At 34.0% G+C, this 22,107-nt stretch overlaps 1 protein-coding gene across 1 annotated transcript in view; it reads right to left on the bottom strand.

Moving 5' to 3' along the window:
- The window catches only part of MDGA2 (MAM domain containing glycosylphosphatidylinositol anchor 2), a 693,384-nt gene that overhangs the window by 13,959 nt on the left and 657,318 nt on the right, over positions 1–22,107 (bottom strand). Inside the window, exons 13-14 of the mRNA XM_010967002.2 lie at positions 18,043–18,198; positions 17,407–17,565 (exon numbers count right to left, since the gene is read on the bottom strand). Coding sequence (XP_010965304.2) covers positions 17,407–17,565; positions 18,043–18,198 — 315 coding nt within the window. The remainder of the gene's footprint in view (positions 1–17,406; positions 17,566–18,042; positions 18,199–22,107) is intronic.

The raw sequence follows: 22,107 nt of genomic DNA, 5'->3' as shown, positions 1-22,107 counted from the left end.
AGTCTAGTCCCTAGAACCTGTGTGTGGTATCTTATATGGCAAAAGAGACTTCACAGGTGTGATTACATTAAGAGTTTTGAAGTGGGAAGACTATCCTGAATTATCTGGGTGGGTCCTCAGTGTAATCATGTAGGTCTTTCTGGATAAGATGGAGGCAGAAGGAGACGATACAGGAAAGAAGGTCACGAGAAAGAAAAAATACTACACGGCTGGATTCGTTTGTTTGTTTTGGGTTTTTTTTTTTCTTTTCTTTTTCACTTTATTTACACTACTGGTTTTGAAGGAGGAGGAAGAAGCCACAAACTGAATACAGGCAGCCTCTAGAAGCTAAAAAAGTCAAGGAGACAGATTCTTCCCTCGAGCCTTCAGAAAGAACCAGCCCTGCTGATATATTGATTTTGCACTCATTTTGAATTTCTGTCCTCTAGAACTTTAAAATAATAAATTTACGTTGTTTTAAACCAGAAACTGTGTGGTAATTTTTGTTACAGTGGCAACAGAAAACTAATATAGCATGTAATCATGTACTTACTGTCTTGCTTAAAGTCTGACTCTTAATTCTGTTTTATTATCAGTTAGCGTCTCATTTTCAGGTTACTTTTCATCCAAATCTCATTTTTTTCTGAAAGAATTATTTTAGGATAAAATGAAAATAGCTTTTGCCTCATGATTTATCTTTCAACAGTTTCAGGTGCTATACATAGTACTAATAGTAATAATGCGAATAGCCATACAATATAACATGTTGAACACTTACTCCAGGTAAGAAATACTCAACAATCCTATGACGTTCTTAATATTATTATGCCCATGTTATAGATGAGAAAACTTAGAGTGACTAAGTAATTTGCCCTATACCATGCTGGAAGAAACTAGCAGAGGCAGGATTTGAACCCAGTAAGTTTTAAAGTTTGACATTTTAATTGCTAGGCAATCAGTATTTTAATAGATAATGTTTTTAAAAATCAACTTTATTGAGGTATAATTTACATGCAATACAACTCTCTCATGCTAATAACATTTGATTGATGTGTATAACAGTGTAAGCGTCAACTCAGTCAAGATGTGGAACATTGCCATCTCTCCAGAAGGCTCCCTCCCTTTCTCTACAGTTAACCTTCACACCCTCCATTCTTGTGCCAGATGATTACTGACCTGACCTCCATCATTAACTGGTGACTTTTGCCTTTTCAAGCATTTCATATTAATGGAATTATGCAGTAAGTACTTTTTTTGTGCATCTGGCTACTTTCCCTCAGCATAATTTCTGTTACATTCATCTATGCTGTTGTACTAGTTCTTTTAATTTTGGTATTTAGTTGATTTATGTTTAGTGGCATTATCGATGTGTTTGTACTTAAAAATGCCACTTTGTTCTTTGTCTTCCACTTGTCTTCTGTTTTTCTTTCCTTTGTAGCTTCTTACCTTTCTTCTTCAGTTTATGAAAATGGTTTTTTTAGATTCAGTTTATTTCTTGTATTGATTTCTTAAGTCTTCCTCTTTTTATTCTGCTTAGGTGGTTGTTCTAGGGCTAACAAGAGGTATTCATAACCCTTCAGACTGTAATTATAGTTAGTATTTTATTCTTCGTACTCATGATGCATGTCATACCCCTTCACATGTTCCACCGTTACCTCCCCCCTTTCATTTCAAATCTGATATTTCACAATCTATATTTCACTTCACAAATAATCTTACAACAGTATAATTCACTTACCTGCTCCTTTCTCGAATCAATAGTAATTATATCTTTCAGTTCTGTCTAAATTATAAACCAAACCCTACAGTGCTATTATAGTTGAATAGTCAGATGTATTTTATATAAATTATAAGAAAATAGGAAATATAGTTTTAAAATTCCACTTATTTATCATTTCTGGTGGTCTTTGTTTCTACCTCTAGATCTAAGTTACAACTTAGCACCATTTGCCTGTGGCCTTAAAGATGTTCTTTAGTTCTTTATGTATGATGTGTAGTGGATACAAAATTTCTCAAATTTGTTGATATAAAAATATCCTCATTTCACTGTAATGTTTTTGTGAGATTTAGAATTCTGCCAGTTTTTTCCCACCCAGCACTTTAAAGGTGTCCTATTTTCTTCTATACATCTTTGTTTCTAATGTGAAGTCAATCATCTTTTTATCTTTGTTTCCTTAATACGTAATGCTTTCATTTCTCTCTTGGGCAGCTTTTGAGAATTTCTCCTTATGTTTAGTTTGCAGTAATTTGATCATAAAATGCCTAAATATGGTTCTTTTTTATATTTATCTTGCTATAGAGTTTGCTGAGCTTCTTTTAAGCTTTTCCTTTATTTCTGAAAATATGTTTCTGCCTTATTGTCTCTTCCTTTAGTTTTCAGACTCCAATTATATATATGTACATTATATAATTTGATATTCTACAGTTCACGGAAGCACTGCTTATTTTTCTTTAATCTTTCTCCCTCTTTTCCCAGATTGGAAAATTTTGTCTGTCTTCAAGATCGTTGGCTATGTTTTCTGCCATCTTCAGTCTCTCATCTAATCCTAGCTGGTGAATTTTTAATTTCTTTTATTGTACTTTCCACTGCAATTCTTATTTAGTTATTTTATACAACATCTTTTTCTCTGCTAGACTTTATCTGTTCACTCAGTAAGATTTTATTTCTTTATAGTCTTTATCTGCTAAGTCCAATGTTTAACTTTCTTTGGTTTAGTCTGTATGGATTAACTTTCATTTTTTCATTGAATATGGATCACATTACCATTTCTTTGTCTAACTTGTGATTTCGTTGAATAATGGACATAGAAGTTTTAGTTCTGTAACCTTTCTCAGAAGGCAGCTTTGTTTTAACAGACTGTTCAATTACTGACAAATTATGTTGAACTTACATAGGCTTAGTTTTGCCGTATTAATGCAGATCTGTGAAAAGCCCAAATTGTTGTCCTAGACTCTCTAACTTTGTAGGAACCAACTTGCAAATCTGTCTCTACGGTGACTTTTCTTGCAGCTTAAATTTAGGCTCCTTAAGAAAAGGTCTAGAGAAGCTATTTCTTCAGGGCATAATTCTAACTAATAAGGAAGAGCCTGTCTGTTTTTTGTTTTTTGGTTTTTTTTTTAATGCTGCCAGGGGCTTTTATGAGCTCTCCTCACTCTATGATGGCTGAAACTTCAATATTTCCTGCTGTTCTCCCTGGACTTCTTGACATCCTCATCTGTGCTCTGCTGTCATCTCCATAAAAACTGCTCTACCGCTCTATTGTAAGCCTTGGGTTTTTCTAGACTTGCACAAGTATAGCGTAGCCTTCAGGCAAAGACTCAAGAGGAAAACCCCATACAGTCTTTTAAAGTCAACCCTGCACTCTTTTCCGTTACCCTGACTCACAGATTCTGTTTCAGTTACACAGTACCCTGATCTCTGCCTCCTGAATTCAGTGGGACTGCCACATTCCACCTGAACTTCAGGGCTCTGTGCCAGGGTCAGGAAATTGTCCTCAGACAAAGAATTGGTTTCCTATGGAGATCGTCTTATTTGTTTCCCATTTCTTCATAGATCTGTCTTGCCCTGCCACTTTTCCATTCTATGAAAACAGTTACGTAAAATATTTTGCCAATTTTAATAGTTGTTTATGGCAGCAGAACTTATCAGTAGAATAGGAGTAGAACCAGTTACTACAGTAGGGCTCCAGGATACCCTCATTTTGATAAAAATAACAACATGATTGTTATTAAGATATACATATCAGATATCTTACATATCTTATATATATATTTGTTTATGTAAATATTGCACATAAATATTGAAAAGCTGAGAAGAATATCAAAATCACCATCAAATCAATAAATCAGAGGTAGCCTCCTTTTGGTGTTTGTTGCTTCAGTTTTTTTTAAAATGTATGTCCACATGTGTATAACTATTTGATATAAAGTTGTTTATCCTTTAGATTTTTAGGGCAATTTTGTCTAATTCTTTATACGTAAGACCACATGTGTTCATACTGTACACAAACGCACAAATATGAATATTCACTTTCTAAACAACAACAGCAACAAATCTACATTCTTCATCACATCACAGCTGTCACTTTCTAGCTGGATGACCCTAACTTGGTCTCTTAATCTCTCTGCCTCTATTTCCTCATCAGGTAAGTGATGATGATAACAGTAACCAGTATAAGCTTTTTATGAGAATTAAAATAAGTTACAGTATGTAAAACATACATTATGTCTCAAACATTGTCTTCACTATGTTTTATTACTATCCATCAATATATTTAAATAATATTTCTCTATTTCTCTCTCAGTGCAATAGATTACATTAGTACATTTCTTAATATTGAACTATGACCGTCCTACAGGGGAAAATTACCTGGTAATGAACTACTAGTTTCTTACTATGGTTGATTCAATTTCTTAGTATTGTATTTAGAAATAATGCATGTATACTTATGCATAACATTCTACAGGTTTTGCTTTCTCTTTCTATGTTACATGTTCACTTTTTGCTTCAGAATCTATTCTCCTCTATCTTTTTCTCCTTCAGTGTAAGAAATAATCTCAGGCTTGTCTTCCAAGTACTGGTTTTATTTTTCCATAGTGTAGATTCTGTTCTTTTGTTTCTAATGTCATCTTTATCCAGCTATTGTATTTTCTACGATGTCACATTCTTTTCTGATCTCATCAAGCTCAGTCTTTTGTCCAGTTCCTATCTTTTCTTGGTCCACTTTGCATCATTCTTACCTTTTTTTGTTTCATAAAGTTCAAATTCATATTTGTGCTTTATTGAAAATATGAAGCATATACTGTACAAATTTTACTTTCACCTGAATTGTCAGTAATTCTTTTTCAGTATGTACTTCTTTTACTGTGTGCACGTTAGCCTCTTTTTATACTGTGGAATCTTTATTGGAGCTTGATGTTTTTCTCTTTTTAATTTTTTTTCCCTCTTTTTTCATCTTTAAATAAGGCTAAGTAATCCTGTGGCATTTTTCCCAAAACCACTAATGGGACTTCTTTTATATGCACAGCAAGGGTGTGCATTTTGTTAGCTGCTCCTCTAAGATTTAAAGCTGTAGGACAGGTGAATATGAGGTTTCACTACTATATAAAAATTCAATAATCTGAAAATAGAAGAAAAACATTTGCATCTTTAGGCCATTTAAGAGTTTAACATCCCCCTGTGCTCAGTGAGCCACTGTGGCAGGAGTAACTTTCTGAATCTGTCTTTCTGTTTTTCTTCCCAGCCACTCAAGGGGGCTGTTTTTCCTGCTTGTTGGTGCTGGTATTTGGTGCATCAAAAAAGCAGCCTTACGCCAAAAGGAAAAGTCACCACAGCACTTACTTCTTTGCTGTAACTGCATTATGTTTTTGAACATTAATCTACAACAGGGAGGTGTTCCAAGCAAATCAAACCAAATGAATAATAATTTGGGTTAAACATTAAATAAAGTGACAAGACTTTTTTGAACCTTTTAGCTGTCATTGGACTAACAAAGTGTTATGCAGCATTTACCATTCAGAAATTATCTGAAGAAACACCGTGTGTGAATTAAATAGGGTAAGACTGCCTGCCTGTCCCGCGGCCACCTGCACACAGTCTGTGGCTGGGGCAGTGGTACTGACTGGGCTGAGCTGTGATATTTTCTACTGGTTTCTATTTAAACTGTACTGCTCTTGCAGAAAGAAAAGTGTCAGTTACCTTAAAACCCTTTTTTAAATTTCTTCAGTGTATAACCTTTGCTTCTCTACCTGGTAGAAGCCCTTCAATAGCTGGCATGTAAAAATGCAGGCCATTCTCTCTGAGCGACCCATGCGGTTCATGTTGTTCCACACTGTAAACATTACCAGTAGATACCTGAGTAAATGTGAGGTGTTAATGTAAACAGACGGCAGTGAATGAATTACCATTTTGCATGGAAGTCTTATTTCTTGTGGGTAGCATGGCTTGTCATTTTGGTTGAAGTGACAGGAATCAATCCTGTCATCAAATCAATACATGGAAATTTCTGTTAAATGTTAATGAAATGATAATACTTTTTTTAGACCTATTAGTTTTAATTAGGCTAACAAAGTAGGTTTACTATATGTCTTTCAGAATTTAGTTAAAGTAAAAAATATGTGCTTTAATAAAACACATGTTAATATATATGACTTACCGTTACTAAATATCAATAATGATAGGTAATTATATTAATATTGAATGTATCTTAAATCAGGGACTATGCTTTGTCTGTGAACATCTTTACTTTTTTTAATTAACATTTTTTTAATGTATCTAACAAAAATTCAAACTTGAATTATTTCTGTTTCTATTTATTGAATATATACTATGTGAAAAATATTTGTCTTAGGTCTAAAGAAGCCAGGTCTGAATTATCCCAGATTTTAATTAATTTTTGTTTTTGAATAGATTATGTAGCTAGATTTTATTTAAAAAGGCCAGTAGTCTTCTCTTACTTGTTTATAACAAAAATATACTAGAAATATAACTGATTGAAATAAATTCTTTCAAAAATATTATAACTTAAATCCCTTATTCTTATGTACATAGTATTAATTATATTTCATTATCCAAATCAATGAATACAAATATTGATTCACTGGTCTAATTTAGAGCTGATGACAAAAACATTACTAATAGAAAAATTATTTTGGAACTTTTTCTTATCCAGCAAGTTTCCAGTTTTTAAGTATAAAAAAGAGAACTTAGTGCCAAAAATTATTTAAGCTTAAGTTCAGGTCATATTGGCCAACAAAATTGGGACCTATGAAACAGAATAAAGCTACTCAAGAGAAGTTAGATTCAGCAAAGCTGATTCGGCACATTACTATGGTATTAGAGCAAGAAAATTCACAGTGAATATGATGGATTGTATTAATACTCTTTAAAAGTAATTTTAAATCTTCAAAGGCACTGTGTTTATGCTTTGGTAAGCACCAGATATCAATAGGTATGACTTTAATCATCTACAAACATTTTCCAATGTTATGTAGTGCCATGACACACGTTTGAAGTTGGTAAGCAAAACTTGAGTATTTTTTTCTTCTTCTGGGTTTCCTAATTCTCATTTTTTGATCACCATTCTTTAAGAGTTAGGGGTAGACTAGAGAGGACTTTGTTCATCTCATGCTTAGGGATCTATAGTCAGAAAGGCTAAATGATCTAAGGGCTGTATTATCTCAGGAGCAGTGATATAAGTTTTGGGGTTATTCATAGCATTACACAATAAAATAATGTTTCCTTTAATATTATTTCATATAAATCACTGCAAAAATATAATTTGCTTAAATATTATTTATAATTACTATTACCTAGTTCTCTTTCCTCATTATGTCCTTAACATAATGTAACTGAGCAAGACTCTGTGGGGCCTCCCTGGGACCCCACCTTGTCCTCCCCCAGCCTCTTGTCTGTAGAAGAGTTTAGCCTCCTAGGCCTTCCCCAAGTTCCAAAGCATAAATTTAATCAGAGAAGTGAGAGAATACAGAAAGAGGAAAACAGTCAAGCAAGACAAAATAACAATGGTTTAGCTATTAAATAAAGTCAGTGACCTTTAGTTCCCCCTCAAGGGCTGTAGGTAATATTCTGAGCCATGTCCTTTAAGCTGTTTTGCAGATACTGAATCCCACACCCCCAACAAGTGGAAGAAGTTAACTGTATGCTGCCCACAAGCACACAGACCCCAACCAGCTGCAACCAGAAGGTTGATGATGTTGACCCCCAATTACCTCATCACCACTGGTCAGAAGAATGTCCATGAGCTGATCACACACCCCCGACCCTCCTTACTCTGTCTTTAAAAACCTTTCCCTGAAAACCATCAGGGAGTTCTGGCCCTTTGAACACTAACTACTGAACTCTTTGCTTGTTTCCCTGTGATAAATGCTGCACCTTGCTTCACCACAACCTGGTGTCGGTAGACTGGCTTTACTGCAGACACAAGTTTGGTTTGCTAACAATAACTTTACTTTTAACTATTTTACTATAAATATGTACTTTACATATTTTAGATAAATAACTGAAATATACATCCTAAAATGTGCATACAATTCTTTTATAAATACTTGATTTACCACGTTCATACAAATTAATTTGTAATTTGATTTACTCCAAAGCCTGGGGATCACTTGCATGTAAGTCACATTTTTATTGTCATCAGTAATACAGACTCATTAACTTGAGTTTCAAGAAAGATCAGGATGTTCCAAAATCATCTAGCTCCAGGCAAGAGCTATGTCTATCGACAGGTAGTTGGTAACATCATTTGTATTATACCCACAGACAAAATGGGAAATTATAAAGTCATTATTTCTTGCTTGAATAGAAACAGCTGCATGCATTCATTGTTGTTATTTTTTAATATATAATTGCAATGATATCTTAAATAAAAAAATGTTAGTTCACTTTCTCCAGTCATTACCATGCTCTCTTCGTATCCAGTTGACTCTTTACAATAGTGTCCAATAAGTTTACTAAAACATAGCTTTCATCAGGCTTTCTATTTCCCTGCTATCCATCAGAGACCTTGTGTAGACTTTGTCACTATTTGGTTCTAGCACTCCTTCGGTTGCTATAACAATATTCTCCATTCTCATATTGCAGCTCCTTCTATTTCTCACATTGTCTAACTTTTGCCTTTGGCTTATCACTTATGAAATTGAGCAGAACCTTGTGGGGCCCTCCTGGGTACAAAAGCCTTGCCATGTACCTCATTTCTTATTTGTAGGAAAAAGGCTTCAGTCTCCTAGACCGACCCTGACTTCCAAAGAGCAGATTCAGACAGTTTCTAATCAGGGATAGATGTGAGGGAAAGCAGAAACAAACAACCAGGGGGAAAAAAAAAAAGCCTCAAACAGCAATAGAGCAGGGTCCCGGTTCCTCCTCAAGGAATATACATGACAATATCTCTGCGTTCTCTACGGGAATTAAGGCCCCCAGCCAGGTGGAGGATGGTAACCTCAGGCTGAGCACAGGATTCCTGGAGCATTGCCCTGTTACCTCACCACCAAGCAATCAGAAGTCATACATTCTGCAGCCCTCACCCCAAATTTTGCCTGTTAAAAATTCTTCCCTTAAAACCATTGGGGAGCAAAGGTATTTTGAGTATAAGCCTCCCGTTCTCCGTGCTTGACCCTGCAATAAACCTTTCTCTGTTCCAAACTCCGATGTTTCTGTTTGTTTAGTCTCACTGTGTGTCAGGCACATGAACTTGTGTTTGGCAACACTTAACCTCTTTTAGAGGATGGTTTACATTTCTTTCCTTTCACAGGAACTTTAACTGTCCTGTTCCAGGTGCTCTCTCCCTTGTTCATTTATTTTTGGTGTATGTTACTTTCTGCCTTTTATTTTATTCAGTAATTTATTACTCCAAATAGATGACAAACTATTTGTTGGATAAGATCCTTTTACCATAATTCTCTTCTATCCTTTGTAGAAACCTAACCACCATTAGGCACATAGCATGTGCAACCTATTTGTGAATGAAAAATACTGCAAACCACATCAGTAAACAAAGAATCCTGAAGACATCAAGTCATCAGCAGCTGCCGCCACCCCACAGTGAGGACAAGCCTGCAGCCCGGCCTCTGCAGCCACTCACAATGGTGCACCCTGAGGGGACTCAGAATAAGAAAGGACAGGATACTGGCCCTAGATAGCTAGGTGCTTGTCAAATGAATGAACTCAATGAGCCCAAATGATTGCTTCCTCCCACACAAAGAAAAGGGCTAAATTCTTTAATTTGAGATGCCTGGTTTTCTTTAAATAACAAGTAATCTTTTATTGATCCAACTACCTGGTCTTTGTTGTAAAACTCCTGTATATCCTTGTTCCTCCCCTACCTCTCGGAGCAGTCCCTCAGAGCGATCTGAGAGGCTGTCATCCCGGCTCCAGCCCTCCTGCCAAATAAAACATAGCTCAACTTTTAGGCTGTGCATTTATTTCAGTCGACACATTCTACTGAACAGAAATGAGTGCATTCAAGACCTAAACACACTCATCACAATAAATCTATACTTTAAATTAAGTTAGTTTAAAAAGTTTGGTACACTGGGTGAGAAACAAAAGCGGTTAACCTATTTGCTTACCATTAATTAAGTGGATGAAATAATACTGTATATTAACTACAATGAAAATGTGATGTATATTTGAAACATGTTTCTCAGTCATATCGTTAATTTTGTTTAAACATCCTAGCTTCTACCATACATTGTCTGAGGGAACGGAGAGGAGCAGAATTTTCCACCCTAACATATGTCTTTCTGGCATATTATTTGTTTTAAGCCGGCTATTTTCGGAGAAACAGCAGATGTGGGAAAGGCTCTGAAAGCACAGTAGGAGTTGCCCCTTTGTGAAAAACATTTAGATTTGTAAGGGAAACCTCCATTAGTAAGGGTGCCTCCCTCTTTGTACCTGGAAGGGGAGGATGACCAAATCTCTTGTAATTCATATCTGTAGAGAAGGCAAGGACTTGGATCTACATCACAATCACTCATTTACTGTGCTCTTCCAGATCACCTCCCACAGCTGACTCGCCCCATCTTCAACATCCTCTTTTTACCTGAGGAAGATATTTAAGTGAGGACTGGCTATTTTGGTGAGTTACTCAGTTTTTTTGGGTCTCTCCCACTTGCACACGTTATTAAACTTTTGTTTGATTTTTCTCCTGTTGATCTGTCTCTCGCCAGTTTAATGAGACCAACCAGAACTTAGAAAGGTAGAGGACAGTTTCTTCCTCTCCAAGAGGACCATTATCAATGAATAATTAAATAGGAAGAAAATAAATTTAGAATTAGTTGGTGAGTCATAACCAGAGACTTAAAAGGTAAATGCACTAGGTATTACATACGGTCTTATTAGAGAGTCTGTGATAAGAATCTGTAATGATATTTTGATTATAAATGGTAATAAATCATGGTTAGAGTCTATCTACTGCCCCTTTAAAAAAAATACGTCTTAATTTTAAAAAGCAGTTTACTAAATGAATGTCTTCCATCTACAGCATTATTTTCATACTGATGACACTGGCATTATCAGCATTAACTACAAACAAGACTTCAATGAAAGTATTACCTAATTCTTAACAGAAAGAGTAGCTTGATATCAATTATTAACAAGCAGCCCAGTGTTGATAGTTATTTTCTAATATTTAAATGGAGACTATTAAACAATCTTATCAATTCCCTCAGCCACACAGGAGTTGTTTTTGCAAGGGCCTTAATTCTGAGAATTTAATAAAATTCAAGTATTTTTTTTGCTGAGATTGTTCTACAGTCAACATAATCGAGGCTCTAAAATAATGGCACCTTATCTGAATATTTTTTTCAGCCTCAAACTGTCTCTCATGTGGTGTTTAACTCCAAGGGAGGAGCAGGAGAATTGTGAGCAGATTGTCTATCTAATAAATACAGTTGAAACATACACAAAAGTGTTGATGTTTTAAAATGCTAATCAGAAACAATGTGGTCTTTGACTAAAATAAGAATAAAATTCAAACTCCTAAAATCACGCAAAAGAATTGTCACCTTTGCCTTCTCTCTATCTTATGTAAAAACACTTAAGTCTCCATGTAAAAATCTTTGAATGTCAGCACTGAGAAAGCTTTAATCCAGATAAAGAAAGCTTTAAGTTATCTTGTCAAAGGATAACCTCAAATAATGTATCAAGGAAACTTAGAGGTTAATTTCAGATTCATTAAATTCCATTTCTATATTTGTTAGATCATCATAAGGTGACATATCTGGACCATAATACTTTAGTTCAAAACACAAATTTTATTCTCTAATGTATTATGGCCTGTCAATATACACAGTATTTATTTGTACATGTTTTATGTTTTTTTTCTAAAAGCACTAAGTGAACATACTGCTAAGAAGATAGCAATATATTGCTTGTAGATACTGAGTACTTTTACAAAATACTAAGAGTACTTAGAAGTCTTAAGTACTAAGAGTACTTTCATAAAGATACATTTCCCTTTGAATTAAGTGTTAAGAAATACGTGACACTTTTGCTTTCCTCTATGCTTTAGCTGCCAGACAACTTAAATTCAAATTTAGGTTAAGTCAAGGATAAACTTCAGTTTTTCCCCCCAACCTGCCCTGTTGGGTCTTGATGAAACTACCTTCTGTTTTCAGTTAAAACTTCATGTTTTCATTTCCTTCATTTTGTCATTCTTCTAGCACACTTGGAGCTAAAGTATCTAGTTTAGATTATTTTAAAAAAATCTATTGAGTGTTTTTTTTTTCAGAGGATCAAATATAAATAAAGTGTGCTTATTGCTCTCAAGGAGCTTACAGTCTAGCAGAGGTCAGGGTGACAAACATTACGGCAAAGCCGTACACCAGATTTTATGAGAACAGAAGAATCATGGAGGATGGAGAAGAATTTTAGTTGGATTTTGAAGGAAGAACATAATGATTTCCCTAGATGATTAAAGAGGAGAAAAAGTATTTCTTTTACCACGTTTTAAAAAATATTCATTTACTTAATAAATATAGAGTGGTCAAATAAATATTTATGTTCGCAGGGCACCATGTGATAGGGAGAAACATTGTTTCTGCTCTTCCCAAGCATACAGGTCAAGAAGGACAAAAAGCAGAGCCTATAAAAAAGCCCCTGGCAACACAGATTGATTTGGAGAACTTCATGTATAAATGGAATAAACTATGGAACCCACCCCAAGGAGAAGCCAGAGGGGCATGTTATCTTGAGGTCCTAAAGGATGTTACTGGTTTAGAGAATGATCTTTACCCCCTAGAAACTATGGGCCAAAGAGACAGCAAGGAAAGCAGCTGTCAGTACTATTCACAAGAAGTGACAGAGAGTCAAACAGCATTACATCCTAGAACACATTTTGAAACGCAGAGGACCTCTAACCTCCAACTACTCATACTCTTTCTATATCCCTGATCAGTATTTGCTTCCATTTACTACTTTCCTAAAATGGTTTACTCTTCGAAAATGCAAACTTTGCATTTATTTTAAAGAGAAAATAGAGACTGTGATGAAGGCAAATTTCACATTTGTTTGCTTTTCTTGCATCTAAGAATGAATTAGAAGCCACATTCTTAAATATTCTCATCCCACCTCAGTGGAAGTGACATTAGTACCCCTCTTCAAGGCGAATCCCCCAGCCAGACCTCTAAATTCCCATCTCTTCAAGAAACTTGTTTCCCTCTGATTTTTGTGTCTCTGAACTTTCTCCTCTTATAACGGGCCCTTCTACAATCTCTCTCATTTATCATTTCTCCCTCACTCTCATGATTCATGAGAATAGACACCATTAATGAACAACTCCTTTTCCTTGTTTCCCATTTGTTCCACAGTGAAATTAGCTTTTCAGAGGTACAACTGTATTGAACAATTCTTTTGAAGTTCAGTGAATGTATTCATGTCTTCTGTATTTTAATCTTTAATTTCCTGGTATGATATGATGCTTGTATTTCACATTCTTCGTTCCAGAAATAAGTGAAGTACATATTTTACTGATTTTTAATAAGATTTTTGTCATATCCAGTGGCTTCAAATGAGGTTCAATTTCTTCGCAAGAACATTAGAAATTTAGCAGATTAATCAAAAATCAAAATGCCTACTAGTAGCTATAGGATTGCTGAAATAATCTTATATTATTGTCAATGGCCAGATATTGCATCATGTACATATAAAACAACAGTTAGTTTATAGGTGACACATTATAGTTTCCATTTTTTTTTTCTTAAATCAATTTTGATGAAAATTTTAACTAACAAGAAATTGTACCAATATGGCAGATAACTTTTAAGATGCTTCCCAATGATTTCAACCTGCAAGGAGTAATGGTCTTATGTAATTTCCTTCCCCTGAGTATGGGTTGGAATGATCAACTCAGTAATAATAAACAGAATAAAGCAGAAGTTATGGAATATCACTTCAAAGATTAAGTTATAAAAAGTCTTGGGCATGTAGTTATTTCTCTCACAGATTGCTTGCTTTGGAGGAAGCCTGCTGCCATGCCTTGAAACAGTCCTATAGAGATGTCCACATGGCAAAATACTGAGAGATGCCTCTGGCCAACAGCCAGCAAGAAATCAATATCCTTAGTCCAACACCTGTGAGGGAGTGAGGTCTGCCAAAATCTAAGTGAGTGGGCTTAGAGGTGTATTGACCCCAAGTGAGGTCTTCAAATTAGACTGCAGTCCTACTTGGCAGCTGGTCTGCAACCTCATGAGAGACCTTGAGCTATAGGCACTAGGCTAAGCTGTACCCATATGCCTGACTCCCAGAAAACGTGAGATAATAAATGTTTGTTAACAAAATGTTCCCAACAAAATGTTGGGGACATAGCTATACACAAGTAATACAATGTATTTGACTTTATTTCAAAAAGGATTTAATTTCTCAGTAGTGTATAACTGATTACCCATTTTTGCATTATTAATAAAAATTATGACTCTTCTCATTGACATAATGTCTGTTAGTCACAATAAAAAGAGCAAGGATTATGTATGGTTACTCAAGAAGTAATAACTGCAATTAGGTTATTAGAAATCCAGGACAAATCATTTCTGAATCTGTATTTCTGAAAAAAATGAATGACTAAAACAGAATGTAATTTGTGAAATCAGTGACTATAAATGCCCCTGGCTTTACAGATGAATGAGTGTCTTAGAATAATATTTGCCAAGAGGGAAGGTTTTAGCTACAGGCAGCATCTCCCTAATGAGGTAGCTCATCTCGTCCTAATTGATTAGTCAATGTCTGGAACAGATATTTTTGTAAGCAGTGTGATTGTGCCCTGTTGAGAGGGAATCCAAGTGACAGACCTAATACCTACAGTCTTCAACCATCTGATGAAGCAGTGAAATGGCACCAGTACCAAAGTCATAAATGTTTGAGAACATGAAGGAAAAAGAGAACTGCCTTCTCTGTGAAATAATCAGAATAAAACTAGCAGAAGTCAACTGGACGTTCATTGACAACAAAGAGCATAAGAATAACAATTGTGAAGGTAAAAGTGTATTAAAATTATCTTGGGACTCAGCATAAATATGCAGAAATTTTGAGAGGGGGCTTCTAATGGAAGCAGTCTCATAAATAAGGTAAATACATATTTTATTCACTAAAGTAATTCTAAATATTGATCTTGGAATTATTTATTTACAAACCAATGAAGAATATGCCTGTTCCAAGGTAAACTGGAAGAAAATTTTTAGAAGTCCATGAAATATATTCAAAATAGAGAGTAAGTAAAATCATACATCATCCACTAAATGGGAGAATTAGAGCTGAGCTAATCCTATCTTTATAATAAGGGGATAATCTTGCAATAAGTAAGATGGTTTGGCATTCACGTGGAGATTAATTTCATTTCACAGTTTAGGTTGTAGTGAACCCATGACTACTCTCATAGCTTTCTAACTGCTTTCTAGTCTATATTTTGTTTCTCAATAATTTTACCCACTCCTATAAGCTTTATTTTCCCAAATCAAAGATCTCACCATGCATGATGTTTGCACAAATCTGTAGTAACTCCCTCTTGACTACTAAATTAGCTAAGCTTTCATGACATTCCAGTAGATCTCCCTGCAGAGTGGTGAATCAGGCAAGCTACATGTCCAGCTTCCCAGATTCGTGTTAGGGCTCCACTACTTATCAGTTATGATATGATGGGCATGGTAATTAAAATTCTCTGTATTTTAGTTCCCTTATCTATTAAACAGGATGACAATTTTAATGAGCACAGATGTTTATTGTGAAAATTAAGATAAATAATCTGTCATGTATTAGGAATAGCGTCCTGGTCCATTATGAGTACTCTGTAAAATACTAGCTATTACTTGATTATTGCTATTTGAAATTCAAAGAACCCTAAGACTATGAGTGTATACCATCTGATAGAAGATTTTATGTATGGTATCTCATTTAACTTGAACTACACATTTCTGAAATAGGAATCATTATTCCCATTTTACAGATGAGGAGACCAAGATCTAGACATATTAAGTGATTTCTCTAAATTCTTACAGTGACTGAATGCTCTAGCCAATTTCCCAGCTAGGTTTCCTGACTTCACGTTGAGGGCACTTTTCACTACAGAAGAGTTATTCGTTCCAGGCTTGTCACCTATCGCTCCACTAGGAAGGATCCTGATTAATAGTGCTGGCTATGAGTTTGAATGCCAGCCTAAACAGTTATTTGCAATTCATACAAGCTCTCTGAAGTTCAGTATTCTTGACTGTAAAAGATAGATAAACTAATCAAGAGCATTACGTCACTTAAATAAGTACAATAGCTGGTATATATCATGTGTACAGTTTACTAGTTTATGTATGTATTTATATTTATTGTTATAGTTTTATTGATATTAAGTCACTTAACGTCATGCTAATATCCTTCATTTCACTTCCTCATTACTAGTGCCTTCATCTCCTCTGTGCTCATCTCTGTCTATTGAAAATGCACCCTTTTCCATAGAGAAACATATCCCTTTGTCCCAAAGCACTGTCCCTCATTCTCCAATAAAAAAGAAATCCAGAATCCCTTGGCAAACTCTGTGGATTTAGATATGCTTCACCTTTCAGAATTTTGTCTTATTTTAGAAAGTTTTTAAGAATGTTTGCCTTATATATTATGTAACATCCCCTGAAAAGATCTGGGGTAGAAACCCATAATTAAATATAGTAATATTTTTTCTGCAACTAGTACAAATGTTTCACACTCCTTTGGATAAATAAAGACTATACACTGGTTCATGTCAGTTCAGATCCTATATTCCAACACACGAGATAAGGCTAGCATGTGCTGCCAAATAATTAAATTTTAAAAATTTTGTGTTCTGTTGCTTTGATTTTAGAATTGAGCCTAAAGAATTGTAGACCTGTATGACCTCCTTGCACTCCCCCATCACAGTTTTGCTAGGTTCTTTCTTGAGGTTAGGAGGTAGTCTGCCTAGCGTGATTGTATGTTAAATCCTTCTCGGTGTGTTAGACATACTTTATAAACAAGAAAATATCATACCTATATTCCAAATGTGTAGACAGTGTTAAAAGTACTTGTCTTCTAAATATGGCAATACTTCTTTTCATGGTCATTAATGTACTTTGAGTCATTATTTAAGCAAATTTCTTTGGAAAGAAATAGCCTGAATTATATTGGTATTGATTCCCAAAAAGATCTCAAAAAGAACTTAACCTACTGATAGTCTGCTTGAATTAGGAAACCAGAAGAGGTAGTGAATGCCCCCCAAATTTCAAATTCTAATCGAAATTTGGAAAATTAGGAATGATGGGGAACATTCTTAGCATCTTACTTTGCAATTTGCAGGTGAGCCATTAAAAGTCAACGATGATACTCTGACTAAAACTGATTTCATGCTATGTGTTTGTGAGCCTTTTTCTTCTTACTTGTGATTTACTTTAGAGGAAACATAGTAATTTCTGCCATCTCACCTATATGTTGTCCATACATGTGATAAAAGAAGCTGAAACAATATGCAGTGTTCGTGGGTCCATAAGGGTTTTTGGGAGCTATGCTGAAAACAGGGCTGAGAAGTCGAGCCTTTTCTCCTTCCAATCTGGGTCGAGATGTCTCAATGTACATATAAAAGCCTTTAAGAAGACAAAATGTTTGAATACATTATTATTAGGTGACATGAAATTTAAAATCACTGAGAAATTTTAGAGTTTTCATACAAAGTAAAAATTGATGGGAAGATGTACATCTCATTTATAAAATCTATATATGCATAACATCAGATAAAGAATACAAAATCTACATAAAGATACAATTATTTAAAATGTATAAAAACCTGAGACAAAATCAAAATTTTAGACTTGAATTATTAAAAAAAAAAATCCTAATCTCTTAACTATATATGCCACTGAATTTTGAGAGAAAATCAATGATTATAAATTTTGGAACTGTCTGATTTATTGATATGGTACATAAAAATTTTTGAAAATTTTTTATTCCAGAATATTCAAATCTATAGCTAAACATTCTCTTGCATTTCATATTAATGGCATTTCTGAAAGTCCAGGGCTGAAGTATGATTGTTACGAACACAACATTTCATACCCTCATACCTTCTTTGGAGCCACTACGATCAGCATTAGGTCCAGTGTTTGGAGTATATTTAGTATTTCTTGTTGCAGTACTTTGCTTTGTCCAGTCAAAATTATCTGTATCATCTTGGGTGAACAAACAGATGTTACCATCTTCAAATCCACAGTGAAATTCTCCTGTTACCAAATTTTAATTAAAATAATTAAAATCAATGAAATTAATACAAACATGGCAATGTTCTTATAAGAAAAAATTAAAACATTATACAGCAATAATAAAGCAAGATTACAATAATGGCACCAGAGCCATAATAATGCACAAGATTATGACTAAACAAAAAACTATTTCAATTTTAATGAAAATGAAAAATAATCTTGATATGTAAATCAGTCTTTTATTTAATAACTTAAGCCCAAACCATTTTCCTCTGAAATTAAAGAATATAATTCACATTTGAATTGCAGCTGAAGAATTTGCCCAATTTTCATTTTTCAACTATAGGAACACTCCAAACAAAACTGTCAATTAGAAAAATATTTTTATTAATTTAACTGACAGCACTTTAAGACTGTATACTTTGAGGTTATAATTTTTCACACCATGTCTGAATATGCTTTCACATATACCTGTTTGAACAATGGAAGTTTACTTAGGGGAAGATAATGGCAAATTATTTTTAAAAAGAAGTTATCTTTCATACTTTATTTGAATGTAGATTTGCCAATATTTGAAATTCATTAGAAATAAGACAATGAAAAGTCATTATGAAGACCCTGTGGAAGGACTGGGATTTCTTGGATGCCTGCCACATGCTGAGTTCAGACCCAACAACAAGTTCAGAGAGCGTTTTCTTTAACTGTCTCTAAAATGAGGGTAGTAGTGATGTTTGCAGGTATCAAAGGGTTTTCTTACTGGGATACACCTTCCTTGAAATACAGGAGTAAATAATGGAGATTATAATCTCCACTAGATACAAAATTAAAATTATTCTTAATTGAAAAACAAAGTGAACACAGTTTACATCATTTTATTCAAATTTACAAGAACTCTATGAAATTACAGTAATACTAACTCATGAGGCTCACAGAGGAGCAAGTTTTGGCTAACTGCAGTTAGTAAACGATGAAGTCAAAACTGAGTACAGATTCCCTGGAATTCCATAAAGAAATAAACATCATAATAAGAGGCTCCCATTTTTTTTCCCCTGCAATGGGTCAGATTTATTAGATATCCTTGGGAGTGACGTCCTTGAAATTGGGATCATGACCCTGAATTAATCTGTGTTTCTGTTCACTAACAATGAACTACCAGAACAGGGAATTAAGAAAATGATCTCATTTTGAGGAACATCAAAAAGAATAAAATACTTAGGAATAAACTTAGACAAAGAGATGAAAGACTTATACATTGAAATTACAAAATACTGACGAATCAACAAAGACCCAAATAAATGGAAAGACATCTCATGTTCTTGTATTGGAAGAATTAATATTGTTAAAATGTCCATACTAACCAAAGTGATCTATAAATTCAATGCAATCGCTATGAAAATACCAATGGCATTTTTAAAAACAGAAATAGAAAAAAACATTCCTAAATATGGACTCACAAAAGACCCCAAACTGCCAACACAATTGTGAGCAAGAAGAACAATGCTGGAGCCATCACACGTACACACTTAAGTGTGCATGTTGCAAAGTTACCATACTCAACAGAGTATGGTACTTGTACACTACTGGTGGGAATGTACATTGGTACAGCTATTATGAAGAATGGTACAAAGATTCCTAAAAAAGCCTAAATACAGAACTACCATATTATCCAGCAATCTTTCTTATAAGTCAAAGAAATGAAATCAGCACCTCAAAGATATATGCGTTTCCATGTTCACTGCAGTATTACTTGCAATAGCAAAGATATGTGTCCACTGATGGATGAATGGGAAAAGAAACTGCCAGATATGTATAATGGGATATTATTAAGCTTTAAAAATGATTATCCTTCCATTTAAAATAACATGGAGGAAACTGGAAGCAGTATGTTTCTCTTGACAACTAACCATTTTCCTTTCAGTTAAAAAATGTTAATCGATTAAAAAAAAATTCTAAATAGGAAGCCTTCCTCTTTTCAATTGAAGAAACGCATTTTTTGATTCTAATGTAGAAGCAAACTACGACAAAATTTCATGGACTTTACTGTATATGTGTATTTTGGAAGTGGATATTTAGGATAAATAAATTCACTTAAAGATTATATAAGTTGATAAAATGCAAAAAAGCATTTAGGGGTAGTTTGATTTGTTGCCAATATATAAAGACTCATATCACATTTATTATCATGTTACATATAATATATATTCCTAAAATCATTTTATCCTATTAAGATGTTTCAAGCAAACTATAATTTATATTTAAGTCAACATATAGTCAAACCATTGCAAAATTTTATTATCAAAACACTAATCTTTTTTGGAATAAATACTGCTAAACAGTATTTTAAGAATTCATTACATATAATGATAAATAACATAATTATAAATAACATATAAGAAGTAAGATTCGGCAGTATTTTTTTCATTTTAAGAAATAACTTAGAATCACAATAGAAATACTTAATGTTTTTAATTATATTTTTTCTCAGTTAGATTTTTTTCCCTAAGTGCTTAATTTTCATTTTCTCTTCAACTTCATTAAAAATATCATTACCGGAAAGATATCTTTTAATGAACTGTGGAGAATAAGTAATAAGTATGTTATAACTAATTGGGTATTACAGAAAAATCACAGTAATAGAAAATAAGTTTGCCAGGGGCTGGGGTGCAGGGAGGCTTAAGTACAAAGTAATATAGGGAAATTTTAGAGGTGATGAAACTTTGTGGTGATGGTTACATGACTGTATAAATTGGTCAACACCTCTTATAGACATGTACTCAAAATAAGGTGAATTTTTGTGTGTGTAAATTATATTTTGAAGAAAATGTCAAAAAATTTAAAATATTATAGCATTTAAGAAAAAGATCTCAGGTAAAAGTAATCTGAAGGAAAGAAAAGTTAACTTTCCTTAGCAAAAATTTAAAATAAAACATGACCTTCTTTTACATGTTGTCCTATTTTCCTCTCTTACTGAATAATGTCTGGCTAGTTTATTAAGAGCCTGAATCTATAGCCGGGGGCTTCACTTGATAAAGCATTTTTCTTATATGTATTTGGGACCTGGAGGCAATAATGAGGGTTAAAGAAATCAATTAATAGGAAAAAAATGCATGTGACTATCAATAACATAAAAATAATTACTCTTGATAACTTAGAGAAATGATTATGTAGTAATGACTAAGATGTCTTTTTTTCTAAACAACTCTCATTTTCTACCATGTTACCTATTCATTAAAAAATCAAAAACTACACAGCCAATGGAAAATTTTGGTATAGAGAGTTATGCTGGAAATTATTTTAAAAATAGAAAATCCAATGCATTGTTTAGATTTGCATTTTGCTACATATAAAATGCTTGCTGAGGAAGGTAAGTTGGTAAATTGACCTAATGGATTTAAGTTTTTAAAGGAAGGATTCAAATTCCAATTAAGGCTGTCCATCTTTAGGGCACACTTCTGGCTTCTGTAACTTTTAAACATTGTACACCAGACACACTGAGCTTTGCTAAGTTATTATGCGAACATGGCCTTCTTTTCAATGACAGGCAAACCTTTCCTCACCTTCTTTACCTGAGGAGCCTCCCCAACTTTCAAGACCCAGCTTAAATATCATCTCTTCTGTAAAACTTTCTCAGTTGCCATAAAATAATGGTGCTTATTATATTGGACTAAAGTAATCAGTTAACAAACATTCCCTCTCTATAAATATGTATGTATTTTGTTCAAATTTTCTTTCCTTGAATTAGAATATTTCAACTTTCCTTGTATTTAGTTTTAATCTTCCCCAGACAACTGTTTTTAAATATTTTTACTGGAAGTGCAGTCAGAGAACTTACATTCAAAGGCATTATAATCAATATAGTAAGTAAACAATAACATCACCCTGGGCAGAAGCCAGGGAAAACCTGATTTATGCAATTAATTAATCTTGAAA

The sequence above is a fragment of the Camelus bactrianus genome, chromosome 6, assembly GCF_048773025.1.
Source record: "Camelus bactrianus isolate YW-2024 breed Bactrian camel chromosome 6, ASM4877302v1, whole genome shotgun sequence".
NCBI classification, from domain to species: Eukaryota; Metazoa; Chordata; class Mammalia; order Artiodactyla; family Camelidae; genus Camelus; species Camelus bactrianus.
Note: the sequence above shows the minus strand (reverse complement) of the source record. Positions and strands in the feature narration are given on the sequence as shown.